Source organism: Daldinia loculata (genome assembly GCF_022478755.1).
Source record: "Daldinia loculata strain CBS 113971 unplaced genomic scaffold F4817scaffold_31, whole genome shotgun sequence".
In the NCBI taxonomy this organism is placed as follows: domain Eukaryota; kingdom Fungi; phylum Ascomycota; class Sordariomycetes; order Xylariales; family Hypoxylaceae; genus Daldinia; species Daldinia loculata.
In genome coordinates, this window is record NW_026054885.1 from 317727 (window position 1) to 344131 (window position 26405).

Consider the following 26405-nt stretch of genomic DNA (forward strand, 5'->3'; position numbering starts at 1 on the left):
TCGAAGGCGTTGTAATAAGAATTGTGAAGGAAATAATGAGACGAACAAGACATTGTACATGACCTAGAGCACTGACTGGCTCGATTCAGATTTTAGGCGCCCTTGGAAACGCCTTGGAGTCCGACACTGTGGGGGCTTTGCCGAATCCCGTCGACCAATCATTCCCCCTTAATCGACGCTTTGGAACACTTGCTGCACGAGGAGAGACAGGGTCCGTTCCAAGTTGCAACCCCAAGGACCAAAAGAGTAAGAGACTAGGATTAATATCGACGACTGTTGCTACTTTTGCCATACTACATACGCTGCTTGATGCTCACTCTGCTGAAGAAGTTACATATACATACTACTAATCACTGACAGGTATGTAGAATACGTATATGGGAATGTTGGTGGTGGTTGTGAGTATACTATATCATTTATAACGGGATCTTCTTAAGAAGGCGTCTGTGAAGATGGCTCGATAGAACGAACTGGCGTTAATCATCCAAGGGGTAAACGAAGGAAGGTAAAATAGACGACCAAGTTAGTCTTGAGACGGTACTACCTCCTAGTATTTTCATCCACCATCCTCCTGATCTATAAACAACTTATACGTTGTGCGATCAACTTCATTGTTTGTAGATGTTGGTACGTCCGTAGGCGGCCAATTTTAGTATCGATGGCGCGAAGGAGTCGGTTGACTACCTAGATACTCTGCGCGCTTGTTAATGAGGCTGTACTACTTGTAGGCGCCCTGGCCGCCAGCAGAGTTGTGTTTAGATGAGACAATCTAAGAACATATTGAGCTGTATATTGTTTGCTTGATCATGACAGGTCGAACGACAGGTTAAGAAGCTAAACTTCCGAATGCCAACCAACTTCTTGCAACCCTCACATCTGAAGCGGAATAAAAAGGGACGGGCGGCCGGCGTTCATTGGAAGTTCCTCCTCCGAGCTTTTCTAAACGCACAAGTCCCAAGTCCAAGTCCAAGTCCAAGCCCTCGGTTGAGAAGATAGGTTAGGTACATACCTAGGGTACCTACCCCTGTCTCTCCCTACAGTCTGGACCCTGGTTAAGCATCATCGTCGTTTTGGCTGCCCGCAAAGAGGGCGCTCCGTGTCCACAAGCATCACAATCGCCCAAAGCAAAGCCGGGGTCTCATTACATAGTAAGAGCTTTTTGAGAAATAAGTACGTACTCAAATAATACTCAAATAATACACATAAACCTTACTATTAATCCCAGCTGGTTCGGAACTCTGACCAAAAAAAGGGACCCAGAATTACCAGTCTTTTCCGTCCAGTCCAATGCTTCGCTTGGCACAAGGTCTCGTCCTCGCCTGTCACTGTCTTTTTCGCCCTTCACCCACTCTTAGCCCTTCTGTACGCGCTGGCTTCGTCGTCGTTCCATCCATCCACTCATTTACTTGTTCTCGTTTGCAAGAATTGCAAAAACTACAAGTCACTCCATCCAATCCTTGCAGCGCAGTGCGAAGAAACCGGCCTAGTCTATCTACCCAGCTACCTTTCTAGGTAACTAATAAGTTCAATACGTCTAATCGAGTAATCGAGTAATCGAGTAATCGACACAAGTCCCACCCCGTTGGCTCGTGGCCATCGTGCGTCTGTACCTACATATCCCACCAACACCCCCCCGACCTTTTTTTGTCCATTCTTTTTTGCCGAACTTGGACGCCGCCCGTAGCCCGTAGCTAGGCTCTCATCTAAACCGACCCCAATTGCGAAAGAAGGGATTCCGATTTTCAAGCTGTTACAAGACGCATCTTTCCTAATAAAGGACCCAACCAGTCCGCTATATTACTTACTGCCAAGATTATTATTAGCACGCGGAAATTCAAAGAGGGGAGAGTGGCTATTAGGGCACAGGAGACTAGTAGAATAAGTGTGATTAAAGACCAAAAAAATATCAACATTCTGGCCTTGGCCAAACAACGCAAAGACCAACAATCCAAGGCTGAGCTGGATACGAACAAAAAGGGGCGACTCGAAATTCTAGGCATTAGTATCGCCGCAAGGAGCGGCCCCCTTCCACCTTTGCTTTCTGGACAAAGCAATTGGTACTAATTCAAGGCTCATCCCGGCGACACAATGTCTTTAAAGCAGGTAGGTCGATGTTTAGAGGAATGGTGGCGTGCGTTTAAGAGCATAGAGTTGCTAATGCTCCATCTAGGAGATAGAATCGTGGGTGTCGGCCCTGAGTCGATATGACAACAATGAATTCGAAGAGGCGCTGAAGGAATTCGACAACATCTCGGATACGTCCAAGATTCTGTTTAACATGGGTGTTATACATGCGACGCTAGGAGAGCACGAGAAAGCTGTAAGCTACCTAACATACCTAACCTACCCTAAGTTAATCCACGTTTTGGAATACTAAAACTTTCCCGCTCCTAGGTCGAATGCTACCAGAGGGCGATCCGGCTAGATCAATATCTTGCCGTGGCTTATTTCCAGCAGGGTGTATCTAACTTCCTGCTCGGCGACTTCGAAGAGGCGTTGGCGAATTTCAACGATACCCTGCTATATCTCCGAGGCAATACGATGATCGACTACGCGCAACTGGGTCTGCTGTTCAAACTGTACTCTTGCGAGGTGCTGTTCAACCGAGGTCTCTGCTATATCTACTTGCAACAGAAGGACGCGGGTTTGCAGGATCTGAATTTCGCGGTGAAGGAGAAGGTTGTCGAGGACCACAATGTTATCGACGAGGCTATTAGGGAAGAGGCCGAGGTGCGATTTTTTCTTCTTCTATTTTCGGAATTTTCTTCAACTAGATACTAACGCTCTATAGGGCTATACTGTATTCTCCATCCCCGTGGGAGTTGTATACCGGCCCAACGAGGCCAAGGTGCGAAACTTAAAGACGAAGGACTACCTAGGAAAAGCCCGTCTAGTCGCCGCCTCCGACAGGGCGAACGCATTCACGGGCTTCGCCGGATCAGAGATCAAGAACGCCGGAAGGGCAGTCGAGAAGGACGACCGTCCGGCAGATAACATCTCGTTCGCGGCGACGAACCTCGTCAAACCAGGCCTGCAGAGCAAGCGACAACAGTCGGAACCACCCGCCGGCCGCAACGCATTCCCTCCCACGCCGCCGCCCGAGAACGACAAGCCCGCGGCCGTGACCCGCGCCGCTTCCGTCCGCAACGGCCCGAAGCCGATGCCCGCTCGACTCAACATCCCCGAGCCGTCCAAGAGCAACCGCTACGACAAGATGAACTCCCCGCGCAGCGAGCGCAAGGCGCCGTCCAGGTCCGCGTCGGAGATGAGGTCGCCGCCGCGCAGCTTCTCGCGCGCGGAGCAGCCCCGGATGCGGCGCTCGAGGAACGAGGACGACGGATACCCGGAAGATGTGTACGACATGTACGGGGGCGGCAGCGGGGGCGGGGGCGGAGGCGGTAGCAGTGTAGGCCGGGGCCAGAGCCGGCGGAATCCGCGGTACATCGAGGAGGAGGAGGAAGCCAGCGACTACGACTCGTTCGACGAGGGGGAATTCGAAATGGTGACGAGCCGACGGCCGGGCACGTCCGTGGCGGGGGGGTCCTCGCGCGGCGGCTCGAGACGGCCTGAGATCCGCAAGGTGCGCATAAAGGTGCACGCGGAAGACGTGCGGTACGTCATGGTCAGCACGACGATCGAGTTCTCGGAGCTGGTGGACCGGATCCGGGATAAGTTTGGCCTGCGCCGGCGCTTCAAGCTCAAGGTGCGCGACGAGGATGTGCCGCAGTCGACGGATATGATTACCATGGGCGACCAGGACGATCTGGACGTCGCCATGATAGGTGTTAAGCAGATGGCGCGGAAGCAGAGGTTGGATATTGGCAAGTTGGAGGTAAGAATTTTACCATTCTCTCTTATTTTCTCTCACTATTATTAGTATAAACTCGCCTTTATAGTGACTTACAGACTGGCTAACACGATCGACAGATATGGGTCCAAGAGATCTAGACGTTTTTCTTTCCTTTCGTGTGCGGCATTACGATTACAAACGATACCCAGCATTGCGATCTGAATCTGAACTTCATACGATGTAACGAAGAGACTATCATCTTAGCTTCGGCTCGTCTCGGCATTTTTATCACTATATACTACTACTACTACTATCTATTACTACCGATCTTTACTCTTCCATTTTATTACCCAATCCCCAACCCCCTACCCCTTTTTCAGTCTAGTTTCTCCAGCATCACTATATTATATATTATATACCTCCTTTTAGTAGCCATCTTTGAATTTTGAATACTCACACCACCATCATCATCATTATTCCGATGTGGTCCCTCGATCAATCGGGTCTAATCCGGGGGGGTTCCCTCTAATGCGTTATGAAACGAGGAAGCGTGGCAGTTTCACATTTGACCCCCCACCCTCCCTTCGTGGGGGATGCGATCCGAGCCATACATAAATCAAGACGGGGATTTCTCTAAAACGGCGACTGTTGAAGCACAGCCTGTATCAACTCGTTTGTCCTGCGTTTTGCAACTGGATCTCCTTGACCAAACATCTCGACACGCCTCGTCATTCCCGTCACATCACATCACAGCACATAACAAGCAAGCAAACATATATATATGTATATCCCCAGCTTAGATTTGGATAACCGGCGAATGGATTTCACGGCCGATCGGGTGGGGGATAGGATGGGAGGAGTATAGTGCAATTTATCTATTATACTTATTTTTTATTTTCTACTTGCTTTTTCCGCTATCGATGTTTTAACCCTGATCTTGGTGGTGGTGGTGTTTCGAAGGACGAGCCGTATAGTAATGTACTTATTCCACGGGTGAGCTGCTAGGCTCCGAAGAAGGGAGACGGGGAAGAAGGATGGGAAGGGGGAATGTCCTTTTTTATTTTTTTATTCTCTTTTTGATGGAGCATTGGAGTTCATTGGCTTGAATGTAATTCAGAGATGGATAGGAGATCATCTGGTAGACAAAAGACCCGTCGAGGGCTATCTTCATAACAGAGCTGTTCACATCACCTTCGCGTCTAGATGTATATTGACTTGATGCATGCCGTATAACTTCTAGTACTTCTTTACCCCTGGTGGGATAGTAGCAAACGTAACTTGGTTTAATTAGGTAAGAAATATTCAGCAGCGTAATCAATGCTTTGAATTATGCACTGTTAAATATATACTTAAGATTGTATAGGTTGTCACCTAACCCATATACAATAGCCTATGTTGCGGAGATGAAGCAACCCGATACTTGATCGTGCAAAAGACAAGTAAGACACCATCTACTCATCATCATCCTCTTCCTCATCCTCCTTTGCCGCCTTAGCCTCAGCCCTAGATCTCACCCACTCAGCAGCCTTAGCACTAACTCTCTCCCTACTTTTTGTGTCGCCGTTCTTCTCCTCCCAGTCGGCCCATCTCTTGAACCACTTCTTCGCCGCCCTAGCCTTCAACCCTTTGACCCGGATAGCGCGCTCAAATATGTCGCGGATGGCAGTTTTGTCGGCGCCGGGTACATCCTCGTGGTCGAGCAGTTGGTTCCAGAGGTCAAAGCGCTTGGGGAAGGTAGCCAGCAAGCCTTCGAACATGGTGCGTCCTAGTTCTGGGTTCCGGTGTGGCGAGTTAAACTCGAGCGCTGCAAACTTGGTCATCAGCGGGAAGCGCGCGTGGTTCGGGAGCGCCTGGGTGGCCCGAGGTAGAAGGGCTCGGGCACGCTCGGGTTGATTCTGGACGGCATGCAGCCAGTGTGCGTAGTTGTACCAGACCTCCGGTGATTCCGCGCCGAACTTCTTGACGAGGGTTTGGAAAAGGTCATCCGCTTTCTATAGTATTATTAGCATTGGTGTATATAAGAGTGAAGTTGAAATACGACTTACCCCAGCCTTATCCTCCTGGATGTAGATGCTGGCCAAGCGTTGGTAAACCTCTTGCTGATCGTTGACCTGGCAAGCACGCCTGAAGACTTCGTCGACGCTGTCTTCGTTGCCGAATCGGACTTCAAGATTGAGATAGGCGATCCAAGTGTTGAGCTTTTCCGTCTCTTCAGTACTACTAATGGTTGTAATGGCACGCTCAGCTACCTCGCGGGCTTTGGCGAGTTCGCTGACTTGCATCTGGTGAGCCATGTACTCGATCCATAATGCGGACGAATTGGGCTGGCGGTTGAGGAGTTGCTCGTAGTCGACAGCTGTCCTGGGACCAAACGCGTCTAGGTCACCGCTCTTGTCTACTTCAATTTGCGGCTTTCTTCGCTTCTTCTTTTTCTGTGTTGCGCTCGCATCTTCGTCTGCATCATCATCCGCCCCGTCGACCTTGTCAAGCGCATTGGTAGACCAGTCAAAACCGCCAGCGTCGAGAGGAGCAATGTCGTCGCCCTCCTTATCTGCCATTTTAGTATCCTCATCGTCGGTATCTTCTGCTTCTGAATCATTATCGGTCCCTCTTATAATTACAGAGGTACCAGCATCCTCCATCTCGTCATCGTCATCGTCGTCCTCGTCCGAATCTCTTAATAGTGCGGCACCGGCATTTTCATCCTCGTCACTGTCGTCGACATCCATTTCATCTACATCCTCAAAGTATGAGGGCTTTAAGCCAAAGCTTATTCGCTTCTTCTGCCTATCAAGCTTTAGGATGATTGCCTTGACTATGTCGCCCTCGGCAAAGAGCTTTCGCGCATCCTGGACAGCCTTTTCAGCCATCTCGCTGCGGTGACATAACCCGCTAACATTCGCAGAGCCTTCGATGACAATAAATGCGCCGAATTCCTCCACTTTTCGGACCTTGCCCGTGATGATTTGGCCTTCACGGAGGTCTGAATAATTGATGAGCGGAACAAAATCTTTGTCGACGACTGAAGCCTTGAGGCTCATCTGTATATGGCCTGTATCGGAATCTACCGAGATTATTCGGCCCTTGACAAGCTGGTCAATCTGATACTCGTCCTTCCATTCCTTGAGGTATCTATCTGAAAGATCTGAGATCTTGACCATTGCTGTTACATTTCCGCCGAGACTCACGAATAAGCCTTTGTCGGAGACATTCTTCACGAATCCTCTAAGAATATCACCGACACTCACTTGAGATGCCTTAGTGACTTCGCGGTCTTTAACAGGCAAAGAAGAGTTTAACACCCTCGAAGGACGAGTCGAGAGCCGGATTTTCTTGTTGCTCTTATCGACTTCGACAACTGAAACTCTGGTGATGTCATTCTTGTTGTAGGAAAGTGTGTTTGCTTCGCCGTAATCATCACTAACGTCTATTAAATGCACAGGGCCAGAGACAACGTCGCTGAGTTGCACGATGATCTGCCGTTCGTTAATCTTTGTAATCCGACCAGGAAGAACCATGTTCTGTTTAACTGTTTCCCAAGTGAGATTCGCTGACGAGCCTGCGGAGCGTGCTGAGAGATCGAGACGGCCTTCAGCTGCATTAACTGCGAGAACACGAACTTTTAACGCGGACCCGATCGGGAAGCTCGAAGCCAGATTCTCGAGTTGAGAAACGTCGTCTGATATCTCTAGGGTGTTGATCCTGCCTCGCACATTAGGCGAGAGAGTTACCCAAAGGGAATTATGATCAACATTATTGACGAAGCCCACATGAGTAGAGCCAGGCTCTAATTTATCATATGATAATACCTGCGGGGCGTCTTTCTTTAAGTCGCTCGGTCTTGCAGACAGCTCAAGGACTGAGTGAGTTGATCGGTGCGATATGGGCAAGAAGCGATGATTTCTGGCATCGTGGACACCCAAAACTCGAACTGTAATTGTGCTATTCACTCGGAATGTACTCAATGGGGACTTCGGTTTTGAAATCTTGTCCCAGGAGTCGAATACTTGGGAAACATCAACACGGCCTTGTATGTTGTCGGAAAGCTTAACGTTGAGTTGCGTATTCTTAACCGATGTGATTTTGGCCTTGACAATTTTGCCTATGAATATATCATCAGTCGAGGAAATAGTCTCGTCCACCGGGTTCTCAATCTTGTTCGATACGGTAGAGGTATCGTTCTTCGAGCCCTTATCATCTTCAAGCAAGGGGGAAGCAGCAACAATCCTGCCACGATCTCTGTCTACAGAATCAATCTTAACAAGTATTGGTTGGTATTTTTCTAGTCCAAAGTCTGTCTTCTTTTGATCTTCCTGGGGCAATTTTGACTTGGGTAGCAAGGCAGTAAGCTGACCACAGAACTGGACGAAGGCTGCCGTGGCGGTAATATTTCTTACGAAACCTTGCCGAAGGTCGCCGACTTTAGCTCCTTCTAAAGATGTGAGAAGCTTCCCATCCTTATTCGCCTTGACGAAGCTAGGCTTCTTCGATAACGCTATGTATCGACGACCTTCATTCTTCTCTAGGACCACAAGATCGTTGAGGGTCTGTCCAACGCGGACGTGTTTCAAGGTAGATTGGCATTTGTTGGGTCGATCGGCCAGATGCCATACCGATAACATGGCCTTCAGAGAGCTGTCAGTTAACTCGACAAACACATCGTCCTCAGTTTTCTGCACAACTTTAGCAGAGACGACATCTCCGAGCTGGAGTTTCTTGAGGGCATTTTGTTTGTCGAGACCAAAGGCGGAAGGGTCTTTGCAGGAAACGAAGAGTTTTCGTGCCTCCACATCGAAACTCAAGACGTGTACGCTGACAACCTGACCGATACGGAAATGCTCTTTTGGATCTTGAATGTACGCCTCGCTCATTTCCGAAACTGGCAAAAACCCTCTGAGCGTACCATAAAATTGTACGATGGCACCGTTGGCAAACACCTTGATGATGGTACCCGGAACTTGCATACCCACAGTAACTTCGTTAAACGACTTTAGGGGGACCGCTTCGGAGTTTACAAGCGTCTTCTTCAACGTAAGCTTGACTTGTCGTTTGACTAGATCGGTTGAAAGCACTCGAGCTTTAACTTTGAGTCCTTCTCGAAATTTCTTCTCGGGATGTTGTAGTCGAACATCTGCCAAATGCATTTCCGGAACAAAGCCAACAATACCCTCTGCAAGCTTAACAAGCAGGCCACTGACGCCATCTTGATTCACCATCAACTTCTCAATCTCCCCGTTGACAACTTCACCTATGGGTATATCTTCGATGCGCAGGAACGGCTGCTCTAGGATGTGCTTCTCGAACGATAGATGGAACATGCCGTCAATAGCATTGTAGCCTACTACTCGGCCACGGTGCACGGAATCCGTTTTAAAGGGGCCAGAAGACTCGGACAGCATATCGATCTTACCATCTTTGACCCTGGATATATGTACAAACCCAGGTGTTCCTTCGACACCAACATCAACAAACAGGCCGACTTCTGGATCAACCTTGATAACCTTGCATTGTTCCACCACTGATGATATAGGGAGAGCTTTCGGAGGCAGCTCACCCGAAGGAGTCGACTTTGATTTCAAGGACACCACGTGGTCTAGCAACGAGACACCTAATTTTGGATCTTTAGCGGCTGGGAAGTTGCATACTACGCGAGCCTTATACTTCTTCCCAATCTTATACTTGGAATCCAAGTCTAGGGCCTTGGGTCCGAGACCCGAATGGATTAGATCAGCCGTAACATCCAGGGAACCCATAACCTTTCCTAGTATTCCACGCTTGGCAATATCTGTTACCATGAATTCTACCGCGGATCCTGGTAAGAACGTGTTAATTGTGGTTGCTTCTGATGCATAGTTCTGGACTCTCCCAATTTTATTCGGAAGAGTAGTCAACTGAGCAACCTTGCCGTTGGTAGCTTTCCCCGTCACGAGACATAAGACGACACTTCCAGGTTGTAGTTGAGAATCCGTCATGTCTTCTGCTAACTCTTTTCGAGGCAAGAATCCTCGCAGGTCTGAATCAGATATACCTAGTTCCATGACGAAACCATGGTCCTCGGCACTAATGACTGTTGCCATGACGGTAGAGTTGGTAACGACATCCTGACTGGATAAACCTGTATTTGCGAGAGCTGGACGCAATGTTAATTCAATACGCCTCCTAGGTTTAGCAGAAGCGGCTGTCGACTCTTCAATAGTTGACGTGACATAGGCGCGAAGATACTGGCCAATTTTGAAGATGGTCTGTAGGTCGAGACCATCTTCGGCCTCGTCATCTTCCTCGTCATTGGCCGCCTCGGCTGCTATCTTCTCGTTTAGAGTGTCGGAAATAGCAGTAATTGGCACATGGCCAGAGAGATTGTTTGGTAGTGATAGGACAAGTTCTAGAGGGTTAATTTCCGCTACCTGGCCGAGAACTAGAGAGCCTTTGACTAGCCGCTAGAAATTATTAGCAGCAAATTCGAATGGTATACGATGGTTATTTGGAACAAACCTTGTAGTTGAGACTCTCGACCTTCGTACTCTCTTCATCCTGCTGAGACTTTCCAGACTTTCCATCCTTCGATAGCTTGACCCTCTTCTTCTTGGAAATACGGTCTGGTTTGTTCGTACTCTGCCCGGACGCTTGCTCGAATAGAACGTCTTGCTTCGCCTGTATGGAGATCTGCTTGTGCTCAAGTGGAGTGAGGACGCTGCCACCTCCACGAGGAAAAAGAGGTTCATCTTCCTTTAAGCGCGAGACTGTAGATGTGCTAGTGGGTTTCGAATTCGAATTCGACTTCGCATTATTTTTCTCAGAATCATTTTTCTCAGAGGTCTTGTCGGGCTTGGATCGCTTTGACGGCCGCGAGTCGCTATGCGCTTTCGTGGGTTTTGCAATTGATGCCGCCCCAGGGGCATCTTTCCTCTTGAGTGAGCTCATTGCCTATCTCATAGCAATTTGCTAGTAAAATTGCGCCCGTTCGGTGGAGGGCTTATACAATTGTTAGATATGCTAAGATTGATTCCACTTGAAACTTTGCTTTCAATCTTCTGCGCAGGGTAACTTTTTTTCGCGATAGTCAGTTATCGATTATCGATTATCGATAAGAGTTTCTAGTGGGTACGGAAATGATCGATACCTCCTTTGCTCAGCTGCTGCAGGGTCTACACTAGGAGTTAGCAGGCAACCCCCACCTATTATCGCCTCCCATTGGCGTCTAGGTATTTGGATTTACAAGGAGCTATGTAGGAGCTACATGGGTGTCCCACTTTCCCGCCATAATGCAGCTTTGCTTCCGAGGCCTGTACTACATGTAGGTATGTACCTTAGGTACCTTAACATGGTTTCCTGCTCAAAGGTTACGTAGTGAAACATAGAATAATTAACAACGAAACTTGGTAGGAAAGTATTCATTCTATGGAGTCGACTTCTCAAGTTCTACATCATAATCCATTATGATTCCCCGGAAGCGTGCGAAACCGAATCCCTCTACTAGGGAGAACAGTGATGCTAGTCCTGTAACTCTCCCATCACAGGCCAACGCCAACGGCGGTGTTGCGTCACAATCCTCTCTAGCTTCGGGCCAGTCGATGCCACCCACGAAGCGAGATAATTCGAATTCATCTGCATCTGCATCTACATCTAAATCTACATCTACAAGACCTAATGATTCAAAGCAGGTCTGCAATATACTATATGACTAAATCATATCCTAGAACTTACTACTAATTAGAGGATTTCTATGTCACAGGTGCGCAAGCCTCGAAGTTGGTATGGCTCTTGGCCACGAGTACCCAAGTCGTCTGCCTCAACTCAAGTCTCACATCAGACTATCATGGGTGGCACTCTACGTCCCGACGCCGTTCCCGACTTTAGCCGTTTCGAAATTAAGAAGGATAACGATTCTGTTGAATCCGATGGCCAATCTACTAAGGCACTGCCCAAAATTACCGAAGCACCTGTGGAGCCTGAACAAGATGATAGCAAATCCGCAAAAACTCGGGAAGCAGATAATGCTAATAAAAATAATGAAATGGCGGTGATAAAGGACCAAGAGGCTCCCGATGCGACCGCGAACAAAAGTGAGATTCAAGCTTCGACGGGAACGACGCAACCACCTCAGGCCTCTTCTAGTTGGTTGGGATGGTTTGGCAGGTCATCGGTGCCAGAGGTGGTTACTCCGAAGGACGAAAGTATGGAAGTCGATCCTCCTAAAGAACCCGAAAATATGCAGCCAGATACATCTCAACCCTCTTCTGAACCTCCTCAACCTTCTGAACCTGACCAGACACCGGCGGAACCTGTTGAATCTACCTCTACCAAGCCGTCGAGCTCTTGGTTTGGATATTGGTACTCATCGGCAACATCCTCTGTACCAGAAAACTCCGCGCAAACGCCGACGGATACACTACCGGCCCAAGAATCTATGCCGAAGGGAAACCAAGACGTAGTTATGGAAGATAGCCCACCTTCGAAGCCGGTAGAAGTGAGCCAGCCGTCCGTTAGTTCGACGTGGGCTTTTTGGTCTAGAGATACAGGTCAGAAAAGCAACGCGAAAACGGCCGCTACGCCAGAATCCGGCGAGTTGGCTATTATGGGGGATGGTTCAGAGGCGAATCCGAGACACTCGACCAGTGTCGAGGTTAATGGAAGTGCAACGCCAGTAAAAGAAGCTCCGGTCAAGACGTTGAAGGAGGCATCTACTAGGGTGAACTCCTCCAAGAGGAACAAGAGGGTACGGCCTCAGTCTCTAGATATCGGTGAGCAGATATCAAGACCAGGGACTCCACAGTCAGACGTGTCTGCGAAGACTTTACCATCGAAATCCTCTGCTCCGGGTTCAAGCAAGTCGTCTGCACCGAATCTGCTTCTGCCTTCCTTTCGTAATACGTATCGTATGAGGAACAACCCATCAATCGTTAAGCAGATTACACAATTGCTGCTGCGGACGCAACAGCCCCCCACAAACCACGTATTCCTTGTTAAAGAACCACCGAAAATCAAGAAAGCTGTTGCTATTGGCATTCACGGTCTTTTCCCGGCATCATATCTGAGGCCGATGATTGGCCAGCCGACAGGGACCTCGATTCGCTTTGCAAACCATGGCGCTGAGGCGATACGGAGGTGGGCAGAAAGTCACGGTTGCGAGGACTGTGAGATTGAAAAGGTCGCTCTTGAGGGCGAAGGAAAGATTGCGGACAGGGTCGATAACCTCTGGAAGCTCCTCCTAAATTGGATAGACCATATCCGTGGCGCCGACTTTATCGTTTTAGCCTGCCATTCTCAAGGAGTTCCTGTTGGCTTAATGCTCCTTGAAAAGCTAATAGATTTGGGTATCATCACCAGCTCCAAAGTTGGGGTCTGCGCTATGGGTAAGTAATTGGCGATGGTTAGTGTAACACTGGCTGCTAACACTGTCGATTAGCTGGTGTTTCGCTTGGACCTTTCCCTGACTACAAGTCCGGCATGGGTAGTAAGTGTTTACCATAGCTATTTGCAAATGGCAGCTACTGACATGGGATGATATAGTGTTGATGGGCTCTGCTGCTGAGTTATGGCAGTTTGCCGACCCCGAAAGCGAAATATCCAAGAGATACCAACATGCACTTGAAGCTGTTGTTAATTATGGAGCTCGTATCACTGTGAGTATTAAAGAAACCTAGTTGGATTGCGCTCCTCGTAATTGATCACAACGAATACTAAGTATCGCAGTACATTGGTAGCATTGATGATCAACTGGTTCCTATGGAATCCGCGATCAACGCGCCAGCTTCACACCCTTATATATACCGTGCTGTATTCATAGATGGACGTATTCACGCCCCGGATTTCATTGCTCATCTAGTTGGGTTCGCACTGAAACTGCGAAACTTGGGGATATCCGATCACGGCCTCATCCGCGAGCTCTCCATACCACTAGCCGGTAGTCTCTATTCCGGGGAGGGCCACTCAAGGCTCTACGACGATGAGCGAGTTTACGAGTGAGTTTTTGTTTAAACGGCTTCTGGATGAATATTCGAACATTACTAATACGCTAAAGCTTGGCAATTTCACACGCTCTCGAGACTACCAATGTTTCTGGCGTGCCATGTCGAATTCAGAGGCAAGAGAGATTGGCAAATCCAAACCCCTTTCTGTTGCCTTGGATTATGCGTGGATTACTAGAAGAGGAGTTTGTTAAGACAGAACTGTACTCGGAGACGACGGAACTGCTAAAGCAGTTTGACGATTGGTCGCCTAGCACTAAGGCACTCAAAGATGTCAAGTACAGACTAGAGGTTGTCCGGTCAAAGCTCTAGCATCGACGATGTACCGTAATAGGTAATTTATGGGAACTCGACAACTTTGATTTTACTCAGGGGGAACTAGTCATTTCTGGAAGCATGCAAGGAGTTGCACGGTTGACTTTAAGGAGGGAGTACATGGAGGTTTTCTTCTCGGGAACATTGGGGCTTAGCGAGAATGTTTTACATACACCCGTTGATTTGTACAGACTGGCGATATTACATAGCCTCAGGAGATTATTTTGAACTCGCCGAAGTTTAGAGAACCAAAGTGAAATGAGTACCTCCATTACATATTAGGATAGACGGATCCACTAATAATTGAATGAGCTTGAATGAGTACTGGAGACCTCTGCGGGACGGGAGGAACCGAAGTTTGCTCATTTTACTATCATACCTCTTATTCCCAAATAAACGAAGAAATCTAGAAAACTTAAACCTGTTATATAGGTTCGGTATATAATCTGAATTTCTTCTCTCTGTGTTGTTACTAAGAACTACATAGTAAATTAGGTAGGTACTCTTGAATTCATTGAGGTGAGTTATTTCGAATTTTTTGTTTCTTTGTTTCTTTGTTAATCATTGGTGTCATCTGTCTCCCGAGTTATTAATCATTAATCTAGACTTAAGTGGGTTAATATGTAAACCCCACGTTAGGGGCTTGCCTTGCCCTGTCTTGCCCTGTCTTTTGCCCTGTCTTTGCTGTTCTTCGGCGTCTTGTACACTGTACAACCCTTATTTTAGCGTAGGATTTCCACCAATGCGGCTGCATTGTGACGTGCATTACCCTTACCCATCTCTTCCTATCTCTTTCCAGGTATTGTAGCCTTTTCTAATCCTCCTTCTCATCTGTCACGATTTGCGACCCCCTTCCTAGAGGTAGCAGCTGCGACCCCTTGGTTCTAGACATCTAGAGCTATTGTTCAGCCGACTAACAGCTATCTATCTATAGATCCGAGTAGGGACGGGCCTGGATATTTTATAACCATTTAAGCACACGTTCAAATACCACCTAAGAACAAAGCTATCCCTGTCTTTATCGCCGTTCTGACCTCGACACGCAACGATATGGATTAACGCCTATCCCGACCACTCGGATGATGCAGGGAGAGCAAGCACGCGAAGTGACAATGTAAGAATAAAATAGATGTTGGGTCTCGTAACTAATTATGCTAATATTATATTCGTAAGCTAGCAACGCGGCACACGCCTTGCTTGAGGTGCTATGGCACTCTTAAATCCGACTTTCGTCTTTGGCGTATTCGTCCTCCTATACCTCTCGTCCTTTGTCTTGTTCGCCGTAGTCCGTATAGTAACCGGAATATCTATACAACGAATTGGATACTTCTCGTTCCGTCGACTAGCTTATACCCCCAAAGATGGCATCAAGATCGAGATCCGCGGCCTGGGCCTCAATGTCCACCGTCCGACTTTCTCCCAGCCGACCTGGCTCAGCATCGTCGTAAGCGAACTCGCCGTAACTGTCGATATTAAAGTTCTCGAAGAACAAAAACATGCTGGGGCCGATACTAGCGAGAGTGAGAGCGACGGCGATGTTGGTAAAGGGCTGAAGCCGCCTATCACAACGAAAGCCCTACCCAAGAAACAGCCTTCCAGGCGAGCAGCCTTTGAGGCTGCTCGCAGTGCTACTTGGAAACAGCTCACAAAGGTCAAAGAGCGTGTGAAGAAGCTCCACCGAAATGTCCGTTGGCTTCGTATGGTAGATGTCGTGGCCACCGACTCTACGCTTAATATTGTGGATGCTGGCAAAATACAATTTGGTAGCTTTACAATAGCCTTGGATACTCGAAATCGAATGGTGGACCGCGCACGTTTCTTCTTCCAAACAAGTTCCGAAAAGCAGGGTCAACAACACTCTGCTGAATGGATCGTCACCTTACGAAGCGTTCTGTTCACAGCTAAGGGGGCCGAGGCCATTGAGATTCTGGATAGTGCTACGCTGAACATCCATGGGTTCCTCTATGAGAATTTGGATGGTTTGCGGGATGCAGCTATTGCACTTAAATTTGGCAGACTGCACATTCCTTACGACGATGTACGAAGCTGTGTCGAGCGTTACAAGAAATCCAAGCGTCAGAACTCAAATACGTACACGCAGGCCGAGTCAATCGAGGTTTCGGTCGACAAGGTCTTACAAGAACTTGATCAGCCGGGCAGTACGGACCAAGAGTTAATGCAGACGGTGTCTGATTCTAAAGAGTTCGTGAGCTCCATCCTTCGAGGAATTAAGGAAGTCCAATTTGCAGTGAGCTTTGTCAGCCTCTCGAAGAAGGTGAATGCTGTGAAATCAGCTGGTTCGCCTTTATTGTTGAATGCTTCTATGAAGGAGGTCGGTATAGACTTACATCGCTTGGACCCCAAGTCCCCGGCACATCGCATGTACTTTCCTTCAAAGGACATTGCTCACGAGGCTCTGGGCGCGGCCCTGTCAATTTCTGTTGGGCTTGATGATGGCAATGGTAGACCAGAAAGAATAGTGTATATTCCCATGGCTACTACAACCGTAAAGACTACCCTACCTTCAAAAACGGTGGAGCTCTCTGATGTTGGAAGCGCCGAAGAGCGAAATGCCAATATACTCTTTGCGAACTCTGTCGTTACCTCGCCTTCGGTGGATCTTTATCCAAAACATCTTCCCGTGCTTCTTGCTCTTCTCCAGCCCCGGCCGAAGGCGCCAAAGGCCCACGTACAGCAGAGGCATATGCTTATTTCCCGTCTATTACCGAAAGCTAATATCAAGTTTTCCATGCATGAACCAGTCCTCAGGATAGCTTTACCTCCAGTTGAAAAGACAAACGACCCGGATGACTTCGACTTAATCATTTCTTCCATCTCCTCTATCTCGCTTGACCTCGAGTCCTTCCATTCTGCAGTTGAAGACTTACACTATTCTTTGGTATCATCCTTCCGACTTCAAACCCACCATCTCTATTATCAAACTGCTCAAGGCAATCGCTTTGACTTAATAGATACAGATTCGTTCGACCTCAAAGTACAGCTCTCAGCAACTCCTGATGTCCATGTAATTGCCAACGGTCAGCTCCAGACCTTTGCAATTCGTATGACCCGCCCAGAGATAACCAAAGGTCTGCGCCAAATCGTTCGTCAGCTTAAGCTGGATGTTGAGCCTGACAAGAGGGCGGGGTCAAAGACGCAAAGATCTCAGAACATTGTTCGTGCCCTGCCATCGTGGCTGCTTCAATTTTCAGTACAAGTCGAAGACTTCAGTGCTGAAATTACGGGCATCGATGAAGATTTCCCCGGGAATACTCGAGGCGTCGTGCTACAAGTGGAATCGTGGTCGACGGAGTATCGAGCTCATAGGTTAGATTCGTTACGGAACCGACCAGCGTCTCGAAGACGGACGGCTAGCCGATCTTTTATACCTGATGCGGATTTCTTGAACTCGGTTGGCATGCCGCCATCCCCACGCAAAAAGCAGCAGATTGAGGGTGATGGACGAAGGCTCACTCTTCATACGCGAAATCTGGAGGCTTTCATAGTTGAGGCACCAGAGAAATGGGAAGCTGAGCCGTTCGTTCAAATGCCCCGCTTCGAGGTGGCTCTCTCGACACACAGTGATGCCCAGGGTCCAATTCTTCACGTCCATTCCCATATGAGAACTCTACTTATTCATTATTCACTTTATCGACACTACTCCATAGGCGTGGCTGTCATGGTTTTGCGAAATGCGTTCACGAGAGGACCGGGAGCGGGACCGCAACCCCCGACGCCAGCCAGTCCAAAGACAGGATACCTGAGCCCTCCATTGATATCACCCGACTCGCCCATTGCTGATCAGATGGATAAATTCCCACGGTACTCGAAGGAGCTTGTCTCATATGATATTAAAGCCTCCCTTATTCAGATCAAAGCCGAAATGCCCTCCGATCCCCCTTTGATGATGCAGATATATGCCATGGAAGCTGGCCGGCATAGGTGGTCACCTCCGTTCTTCTTCTCAAAATTGATCCGGCTATATGCTGGTGCGCCTCGAATGCGAGGAGTTTGGGCACGCGTTGCAAGCATCAAGACTATCCGTCTAGACTACCGCCAGTCACGCAGGAAAATGTCAACTGGTGGTTATCACGACGATAAAATGTTTGATATAGTAACCGATGCTATGCGACTAGCAGTACCTCATGAGCTTATTATCAGCCAGATATCCGACAACATCATCAATGTCATCAAGGCGAGCGAGCAACTACATCACCGCTTCAAGACAGGCACGAACGAGTATATCCTGGATAAGGCACCAGAAGGCCCAAAGAACGTCCCGAAAATCTCCTTGAGAACCCGCACTCTTTTATTTGAGCTTGAAGACGGCGCTTTTGAATGGAAGTTAGGAATGATTTATAGGGCTGGACGTGTTGAGCAATTACAACGGCTTGCTCGTGAGGAGGCTTATCGGGTCAAAGTGAAGAAGATCCACGAAGAAGAAATAAGGAAAGAGTCGAATCGGATTAGAAATCGATCTGTGATGACAAGAGGACGAACGGCAGCTTCGAATGCTTCTTTTGTAAGAAGCAGGAGTGAAGATGGTCTCGCACAATTTGGCCGTGCAGAGCGTTCCTCTAGCGAAGCGCCGAGAAGCAGGAACCCTCGATACGACCCGGAAACAATTCGTGGCATGAGCGGTAGCGCACACGTCTCGATTCAGGAAGCTAGAACTAAACTCCATCAGCATAACGCCCAAAGCTGGAAGAGGCGTATTGATCGCCATTATGCGATGGCGAGAAATGGTATGAAGGAGCTGCGCGGCTTATTCTGGGGTCCCGATGAAATTCCTGACGATGTCGAGGATAATGAGAAAATACTTGAAGTGCCTCAACGACCGGCACTGATGGCAACTGTGATAACAGATCTGCAAATAGTGATTGACAAGCCGTCATTCCCAATCCAGAAGCTACCAGATTTTCTACATGAAGTCGGAAAAGGAATGCCCAAGGATATGAAATACTCCCTCCTCGTACCTATGAACGTCCAGATCAATATGGGTGAGGTAAGAGTTAGCCTCCGGGACTATCCTCTACCCTTACTTCATGTTCCTGCTACCAAGCCTGGCCAATCATCGAGACTTGCAGCTTTATCACTCAAAACGGACTTCGTTATCGCAGAAGAATTCCATGGCAATGAATCATCTCGTAGAATCAGAGTTCAGATTACTCCACCAGACAATTCAGAGCCTGGAAGACCGAATGGAAGTTTCGCTATCGATGTTCGCCGCACTATTGGACCCGTGAAGTCCTACTCAGACATGCATGTTGACATCAATACCGCATATCCTACCAGGATTACCTGGTGCCCTTCGTATCAACCGGCAATTCAAGATATGATGATGGCTATTGAGTCGTTCACAAAGCCACAATTGGATCCTTCGGAACGTGTAGGGTTCTGGGATAAGATTAGGCTCAATTTTCATTCTCGAGTTCGGGCCGCATGGAAGGAAGACGGCGATGTTCACCTTGCTTTGAAGGGTACTAGAGACCCCTACAGTGTCACTGGTAACGGCGCAGGTTTCTTGATGTGTTGGCGAAACAACGTTAGATGGAATGTCCATACCGACGACGACCCGAAGAAGTTCATGACCGTGGATAGCGGTGAATATGTCCTTGCAATACCAGACTACAGCCACCAAGTTAGAGAAGCGTCGCGCCGAACCGGAGAAGAAGACAGCATGACGAGCGAGAATAGTTTCAAGTCGGGCGCAGCGTTCAAGAAGGTTGTGATGAAAGTGTCTGGCAATGTTCAATGGCTGGCCGGACTGGTCTTCGAGCAAGCTATCGAGAACGGGAAGCGGAACTTCGAGTTCAAACCGCATTACGAGGTTGTTTTGAAGTCCCCCCAACACGCCAAATCCGAGGACGGTTCTCTCCCATATGATGCCTTCCGCGGATTCCGAAGCCAGCACATACATCTCTCTATTGCAATCAGAGCACCAGTCGACCGGGATTGGGCGTCGTCGGAGATCCAGCCGTCTAAAAGTTATAATGCCGTGCATTTGACGCCTCGATTTTTCACTCATTTCTTTGCTTGGTGGTCTCTATTCAGCGGTCCTATGTCGCTTCCTATTCGCCAGGGTTCTCTATGGCCTGGGAGAGAAAAGAACAGCAAGAAATTCGGAAGGCATCTAGGTACAATCAAGTACAACCTCCTCTTGGCCCCCTTATTCCTGAGCCATATATATAAGCATAGAGATGCCGAAGACTACTCGGAAAACTCTGTTTCAGCTACAGGTATTAAGGTTAGATTTGATAGCTTTATGCTTGACATCCACCAGCGCCGGGAAGAGTTCAACACTCAAGACCAAGGCCACAAGACGAATGGTAGAACAACTGGTATAAAGATTCACGCAGCTCAGCTTGATCTTGTATCTGCGGATGTTCGTGCTGTCTCTGCTAGTATTAAAGGCACGACCACCGAGGCAATCAAGAAGAATTCGATTTCGACCTTGATGACACATCAAGATGAAGACGGTGCAGACCTCTCCCATTTCACGATTCCTGACAATGATTTTAGCTGGATTGATATGGATGACTTTGTCGAGCTCGACTCAATCCTACCCTCGGAAGCAACTCCGGACACAAAAATTTTGCCGCTCGCGTATGCTCCTCGTGTCACATATTTCAGGCAGACCGACATTGGCGGCACCATAGATGGAGACCCTGACCGCACGAGTCCTTTCGGAGACGAACCCACCCATGTCTGTATAATGAGCCAGGATGATGATCCTAGGAGGGTCCAATTCCAGCTGATCCAGTCTCGATTGGAGCAGCTGAAGGCTCAGATTGTTGCCAACACCCGCAACATCGGCGATGCTGAATTGCGTATGATCCGTGATAACGGTAATGATCCAGAAATAAAAGCTGAATTCGAGATGCTTAGCAAGCATGCTACCGTCTTGAAAGAAAAGCTAATGTTCATGGAAGATATGTTACAGCAAGTGGCAATTAAAACATCAGCAGATAATCAGGATGCTTCAGGAGATTCTGGGTCTACGAGCCACGAATCTAGAGAATGGATCGATACAGGAGATGGAAAAGTTAGAATACCGTCAGGGACCGACTTTGCGAGCGATTTCAAGAATAGGTTTGTTGTCCATAATGTTCAATTGAAGTGGAACAATCTGCTGCGAAATATCATTCTCCGGTATAGCCATCAAGTTAGCCAACGGCGCGGCTTCGTTTACTATCTATCTCGGCCTGCCGTCAAGTTCATCCTAGACATTGTAGAGGAGCAGACCAGGGCCAAGCAAAACAACAAGTCCGCCAATACCCCCAATAATGACGCACACCATCCTTCAGCCACAAATAGCACCAGGCAGTCTAGTGAAACCGACCCGGATATCGAATACCGTATCAAACAAATCCTGAAAGATGGTAGAAAGTATGTTGACGCCGACGGATACTCTTCAACCGAAGGCCCTACCAATATAAACATGGAGGACATCACCAGTGGTATAGCAGAAGAATTCGCTCCTCAGAACTCATACCATGTCCGCTTGATCGCACCGCAAATACAGCTCCAAAGTGAAAAGAACAAGAAGCACGTTGTTCTAATCACCGGAAAGGGAATGGAACTCAAGGTGGTCGAAGTTATGGAGAAGGCAAGATTGTCTGATCAGGTCAGCGGGTTAGTCCAGCGACGTTTCTTGCTCAGAATGGACAGTGCACAGTTCTTTGTGACGCATCAGAAATGGTTCTCGGGTCAACTGCTGTCGATGTATTCTGGCAACACATATGGAACACCTGCCGGTTCCTCCTGGCCGCCTTGGGTACCTATGGAAGTTATGTACGATTTCCAGTCGGATCCTTTTGGCTTCAAACGGGTTGTGCAAGAGACATCAGCCACGCTAAGATATGACAAATTCAATACTCTTCGGTTAAAATACAATGACGAAGTCAATACGGAGGCCAATCCTCTGGCGACGGAGAGCACCGAAAGCAGGATGGATAGTCTCTGGGTAGATTTCCCTCAGGCTAGAGCTCTTTGCAATTCGTCGCAATACTACGCGATGTACGTTATCGTGCTTGACCTTCTTCTATACAGCGAGCCTCTTGAGAAGACGAGAAATGAGAGGTTGGAAAAGATTATACTGGCCTCGGACTTCAGCGACCTTCGAGGAACCCCGGAAATGGTCACTAGATTGCAGGAGCGTATCCGTCAACTAGAGGACATCAAGACACACTTCCAAATCCATTCGAAGTACTTAGACAAGAAGGGATGGCAGGATCGATTGGTTCTGGAACGCGATCTCGCAGCGTGCGAAGATGAATTATTCTTTGTGATGAAAGCCATTACTACCTCGCAACGGAAATACGATAATGCGTCGCAGAGTAATGCTCTACTGAGATGGACTATATCCGCCAAGGAAATCGTTTGGCATCTTATTCGCGACAACAACGAGCCCCTCGTCGAATTGCAGCTAAGAGATGTCGAGTATGACCGAACCGACAACTCGGACGGATCTCACATCAATCTAATGCAAGTGGGCAAAGTGTTAGGTTTAAACCTTATGCCAGATGCGATCTATCCGGAAATGATTGCTCCTTACTTTGAGGATGAGAAGGCAGCCTTCGCCGGTTTAGAGGGCAAACAAATGGTCCGTGTCTACTGGCACATGCTAGAAGCTATAGCAGGCATACCTGTGATGGACCATTTCGAAGTAAATCTATTTCCCATGAGAATCCAGCTCGAACATGAAGTTGGGAAGAAACTTTTTGAATACATATTCCCTGGGATGGATGAAGATAAGGCCGATGAGCAGTCTGACTCGCCATTTATTCTGAGGTCAGCCTTCCCCGGTGAGACGGAAGAAGACGACGTGCCCGACGAGGCTATGTCCAGCTCTAGTAGGCTTGATTCTGCCACCTCTGACAAGGAGCCTTCGTTCTCAACGCGGCCTGGATCATTAGAGCTCCGTCTTCGACCTACCTTGGCCTTGGATTCACGCCAGCCTGAAGACAGTTATCAGAAGCCCAAGGCCATAAGCGTCCATTCGGGTGATGGTGGCAGTGTATTCCGGCTCTTTAGCTCGAAGACGGTTAGTAAAAAGCCGTCCTACGAATCTATTCAATCAGGTGCCGCTTCACAGAAAACGGGGATTGGCCGAGCCGCAACGATCGCTGCAGTCAACAACAGCGAAACCAAGAAGAGTGGACGGTTCGGTCTCTCCCGGAAATCTGGCAACGCAGACGATAAGCCTTCGGACGACTTGACAAAGATGATAGCACGTGCCTCAAACTACGTAACCTTTGCGTATATCAAGCTTCCGTCAGTTGTCCTCTGCCTTAGCTACAAAGGTAGAGGTGACCGAAATATCGAAGATGTGCATGACTTCGTCTTCCGACTGCCAACTATCGAATACCGTAACAAGACATGGTCCAATCTCGACCTAGCCCTGGCGTTCAAATCTCGCGTGATCAAGGCACTCATCTCTCATACGGGTGCTATCATCGGTAATAAGTTCAGCAAGCATCGGCCTAACACAGCACAGCAAAATAAGCTGCGTGAGCTAGCAACTAGCAGCGTCCTCCTTGCAACGCCAAGTATGTCCAATAGTGGCGACATTAGTGATGATTCGTCAAGCTTATATGGAACGAGCCCGGTTGATTACTCACGGTCACCACCGAGGAGCATAAGAAGCTCACATTCGAACATTCCGGGACCGCAGCGACCATCAAGTCGGAGTTCTAGTCTTGCTTCGTCCCGCTCATACAGTCATACATTCAGCAATAGCGCAGAAAACATGAATACACCACCTGTGCCTTCATTCGTCAAGATGACACCTCCGACGCCCATAGACCGTACGCATAGTGGTCTTGGAATTGACATGCCTCGACCAAAAACCAGCGCGAGTACGAGTGCCGTGGATTCCTTGAGCCCATTCCGGCCAACTACTAGCAGCGGCGTCATCAGCGGCTTCACCATGATTGAAGATAGAGGAAGGCGGAAGTCAAGCACTCCGGGCTTCATCAAGGGGAAATTGAACGCGTTGACGAGCCGACTTAGGGATCGGGATAACAACGACGCTAAGAATAACCACGAAGACGAGCAAGAGGATGACGACGAAGATAGATGGATGTGATAGACGAAATAGAGCAAGGCGCAGCGGTCGGACCACATGGGCCGGTATAAATCAACGAAGTAATCGATAATTGCCCCCGAAGTCAAAGAGGCGCACAGGCGTATATATGTATAAAAACCCGAAAGCTCGCCACGCAGCCTGGATGGATTGTAGGAATAACAGGATACCGCACCAAGCCCACAAGTCGTTTTGGGTAGCCTCCACCTTTGACCACGGTCATTTTTAAATTTTCTCTTCGGTTTTTATCATGAGCATTTACACCCTTTTTTCATATACACATTCGGAGTTAGGGAGTTGAGGTCGGCTAGGAAGCTGGTAAACCCTCACGCACTAGAAATAGACAACAACAAGCAACAATAGCTTTAGGACTCCCTAATAAGCGTTTAAGTATATATATAGTTTGCCAGCGATATATATTTGGTTTGGGGGCGGGAAGAATAAGCATTGCATTGGAGGAGAGGGGAAAAATTAGGTGTATTAATGGGTTTTTTTGATATTAATATTGGTAGTTGAATAAGATGAATACTTACCTGACATAATTTTTTAGTATATATCGGGTAGAAGTTGTAGGAGAGTTGACGGTATATACCTGATAATATCAAGCTGTATTAGCAACGTTGAGTGGAAGCGAAAGCTCAGGTCGTGTCAGAAAGTGATTTAATATGTATTAGTGGTAATAATGTTGAATAAGAACACGAGTTCTATATTGAATTAAACTCGTTCGTTAGTTACCTAACTATATAAATTCGAAAGCTCTTAAGAGGCTATCTCATGCTGGCTTCGAAGAACCGCTAACCTAGAATTGCGGCAGGAAATATCTTAAGACATATCCAGACCTCATTGGGCGAGCATACTGACCCCCTTATTAAGCTGTAAATCACACGTATCCTCTCACGCTAATATCACCTAATGCATGCTATTCCTACCTTCTAACAACCCTCCCCCTTCACTCCTCTTTTTCCTCCCCTTTTTACCCCTATCTTCTCACTTTCTCTCTCCATACTCCCTCCTCCTCCTCCTCCTCCTCCTCTTCCCATTTCCCTATTACCTTTCCACTTCCACTTCCACTTCCACTTCCACTTCCACCACCAACCCCTACCCCTACCCCTGCCCCACCCCATCCCACCCCACGCCTAACACTGCTTCGAAGCCGGCACCTTCGGATCCATGCCCAGATCCCGCAGGTACGTCTCGCACTCGTACCCGTAGCGCTGGTCGCCGCCGTGCGCGCGCGTGTACGCTTCCACCCAGCACAGCGGACAGACTAGGTACGCGGCGTTGGCGAAGCCGATCCACGGCCGGCCCTCGTGCATACGCGTGTTCTCGTGGCATGGGCATGGGCAGCTGAGCATTTGCGGTGGCGGTGGTGGTGCTGTCGAGTCTTTGTCCTTGTCCGCGGTGGTGGTGGTAGTGGGTTGGTTTTGCGATGGTGTGTTGGGCGGTGGTGGAGGAGGAGGAGGGGGCGTGCTTTTGTCGGTTGGAGACGGGGTTGAGGGTTGTGTTGACATTGCGTTTGTACGATGAGTTTGCTTGTTAAGGACTTAGGTCGTAGGAGGGGAGAGCAGCGTAGGTCGTTACGTCTGTGTAAGTTCGCGTGCGTGAGGTCTTTGGTCTATCAAGAGTCGAATACGTCTTTAACGGTAGCTAGCAGTCGTCGGTACTAGTTGAGAGTACCTTACCTATATTACATCGCAGCGTGTCAAGTTTAACCAAAGCAAGACAGAAGAATAGAAATAAAATCACCAGCAGCAGCAGCAGCAGCAGCAATACCCACACGCAAGAGCAACACTCGCGTGTCCATGCGTCATCGTAGGGACCTCCCTCCAAATCCCTCCGCGAGCCCGCAAAGCACGACCGTAGACAAAGGCGCTGTGGAACAACGGCCGGCCTTCGAAACTAACTGATAGGCTCGAGCCGCGAGAGTCACGAGCGACAAGTGTCACCGCAGGACAAGAGAATGCCGATAGACGGGGGAAGTAGTTCTGTCTTGTGCCATCGTGAGGCAATGGGGGGAGGGAGGGGGGCTTTCTCTCTGGGCTACACGTGTGGCCGACGGGGGAAACTACCTACGTCGTGGTCGTGAATCACGTATTAGTCCCGACGACGGCATGGGGTAGCAATGTATAAGATCGACTTGAAGTATACGTATGACGTATGTATGTATGTATTTCAGCATGGGCAGGCAGACTCGTGATAGAAAGGCGTTTCGTGATCTTTCCACTATCCGATACTCGCACTACCT

At 48.5% G+C, this 26405-nt stretch overlaps 5 protein-coding genes across 5 annotated transcripts; 3 read left to right on the forward strand and 2 right to left on the reverse strand.

The window, feature by feature from the left end:
• The first annotated feature begins 1800 nt into the window (after positions 1 to 1800).
• Positions 1801 to 4166, forward strand: F4817DRAFT_147239 (uncharacterized protein). The gene is made up of 5 exons (XM_049297930.1): positions 1801 to 2103; positions 2171 to 2320; positions 2395 to 2730; positions 2792 to 3832; positions 3928 to 4166. Exons 1-5 carry the CDS (start codon positions 2089 to 2091, stop codon positions 3946 to 3948), a joined length of 1563 nt encoding a protein of 520 aa, XP_049158138.1. The 5' UTR covers positions 1801 to 2088; the 3' UTR covers positions 3949 to 4166.
• Positions 4167 to 5010: 844 nt separating this feature from the next.
• On the reverse strand, positions 5011 to 10913 carry F4817DRAFT_147235 (nucleic acid-binding protein). The gene is made up of 3 exons (XM_049297929.1): positions 10283 to 10913; positions 5836 to 10227; positions 5011 to 5781 (listed from the first exon to the last, which is right to left on the reverse strand). The coding sequence occupies exons 1-3, from the start codon at positions 10709 to 10711 to the stop codon at positions 5242 to 5244; spliced, it is 5361 nt and encodes a 1786-aa protein (XP_049158139.1). The 5' UTR covers positions 10712 to 10913; the 3' UTR covers positions 5011 to 5241.
• A 158-nt stretch (positions 10914 to 11071) lies between these two features.
• On the forward strand, positions 11072 to 14395 carry F4817DRAFT_340736 (uncharacterized protein). Its single transcript, XM_049303676.1, has 6 exons — positions 11072 to 11451; positions 11523 to 13143; positions 13197 to 13244; positions 13301 to 13413; positions 13484 to 13752; positions 13812 to 14395. Exons 1-6 carry the CDS (start codon positions 11227 to 11229, stop codon positions 14068 to 14070), a joined length of 2535 nt encoding a protein of 844 aa, XP_049158140.1. The 5' UTR covers positions 11072 to 11226; the 3' UTR covers positions 14071 to 14395.
• A 736-nt stretch (positions 14396 to 15131) lies between these two features.
• On the forward strand, positions 15132 to 24435 carry F4817DRAFT_147296 (mitochondrial protein from FMP27-domain-containing protein). Its single transcript, XM_049297931.1, has 2 exons — positions 15132 to 15187; positions 15247 to 24435. Exon 2 carries the CDS (start codon positions 15281 to 15283, stop codon positions 24161 to 24163), a length of 8883 nt encoding a protein of 2960 aa, XP_049158141.1. The 5' UTR covers positions 15132 to 15187; positions 15247 to 15280; the 3' UTR covers positions 24164 to 24435.
• Positions 24436 to 25296: 861 nt separating this feature from the next.
• Positions 25297 to 25814, reverse strand: F4817DRAFT_366082 (uncharacterized protein; the record flags this gene model as incomplete). The annotated part of the gene is made up of 1 exon (XM_049306944.1): positions 25297 to 25814. The coding sequence occupies exon 1, from the start codon at positions 25669 to 25671 to the stop codon at positions 25297 to 25299; it is 375 nt and encodes a 124-aa protein (XP_049158142.1). The 5' UTR covers positions 25672 to 25814.
• Positions 25815 to 26405: the final 591 nt, after the last annotated feature.

Excerpts from the sequence above, each read along its gene's own strand:
- F4817DRAFT_147239 (XM_049297930.1), top strand. Across the intron at positions 2,321-2,394 it reads TAGGAGAGCACGAGAAAGCT|GTCGAATGCTACCAGAGGGC; the intron begins GTAAGCTACCTA and ends TCCCGCTCCTAG. Across the intron at positions 3,833-3,927 it reads TGGATATTGGCAAGTTGGAG|ATATGGGTCCAAGAGATCTA; the intron begins GTAAGAATTTTA and ends CACGATCGACAG.
- F4817DRAFT_340736 (XM_049303676.1), top strand. The coding sequence starts at position 11,227 with ATGATTCCCCGGAAGCGTGCGAAACCGAATCCCTCTACTAGGGAGAAC. Across the intron at positions 13,144-13,196 it reads AGTTGGGGTCTGCGCTATGG|CTGGTGTTTCGCTTGGACCT; the intron begins GTAAGTAATTGG and ends ACTGTCGATTAG. Across the intron at positions 13,753-13,811 it reads GACGATGAGCGAGTTTACGA|CTTGGCAATTTCACACGCTC; the intron begins GTGAGTTTTTGT and ends AATACGCTAAAG.
- F4817DRAFT_147235 (XM_049297929.1), bottom strand. The coding sequence starts at position 10,711 with ATGAGCTCACTCAAGAGGAAAGATGCCCCTGGGGCGGCATCAATTGCA. Across the intron at positions 10,228-10,282 it reads TCGAGAGTCTCAACTACAAG|CGGCTAGTCAAAGGCTCTCT; the intron begins GTTTGTTCCAAA and ends AATAATTTCTAG. Across the intron at positions 5,782-5,835 it reads TCCAGGAGGATAAGGCTGGG|AAAGCGGATGACCTTTTCCA; the intron begins GTAAGTCGTATT and ends ATAATACTATAG.
- F4817DRAFT_147296 (XM_049297931.1), top strand. The coding sequence starts at position 15,281 with ATGGCACTCTTAAATCCGACTTTCGTCTTTGGCGTATTCGTCCTCCTA.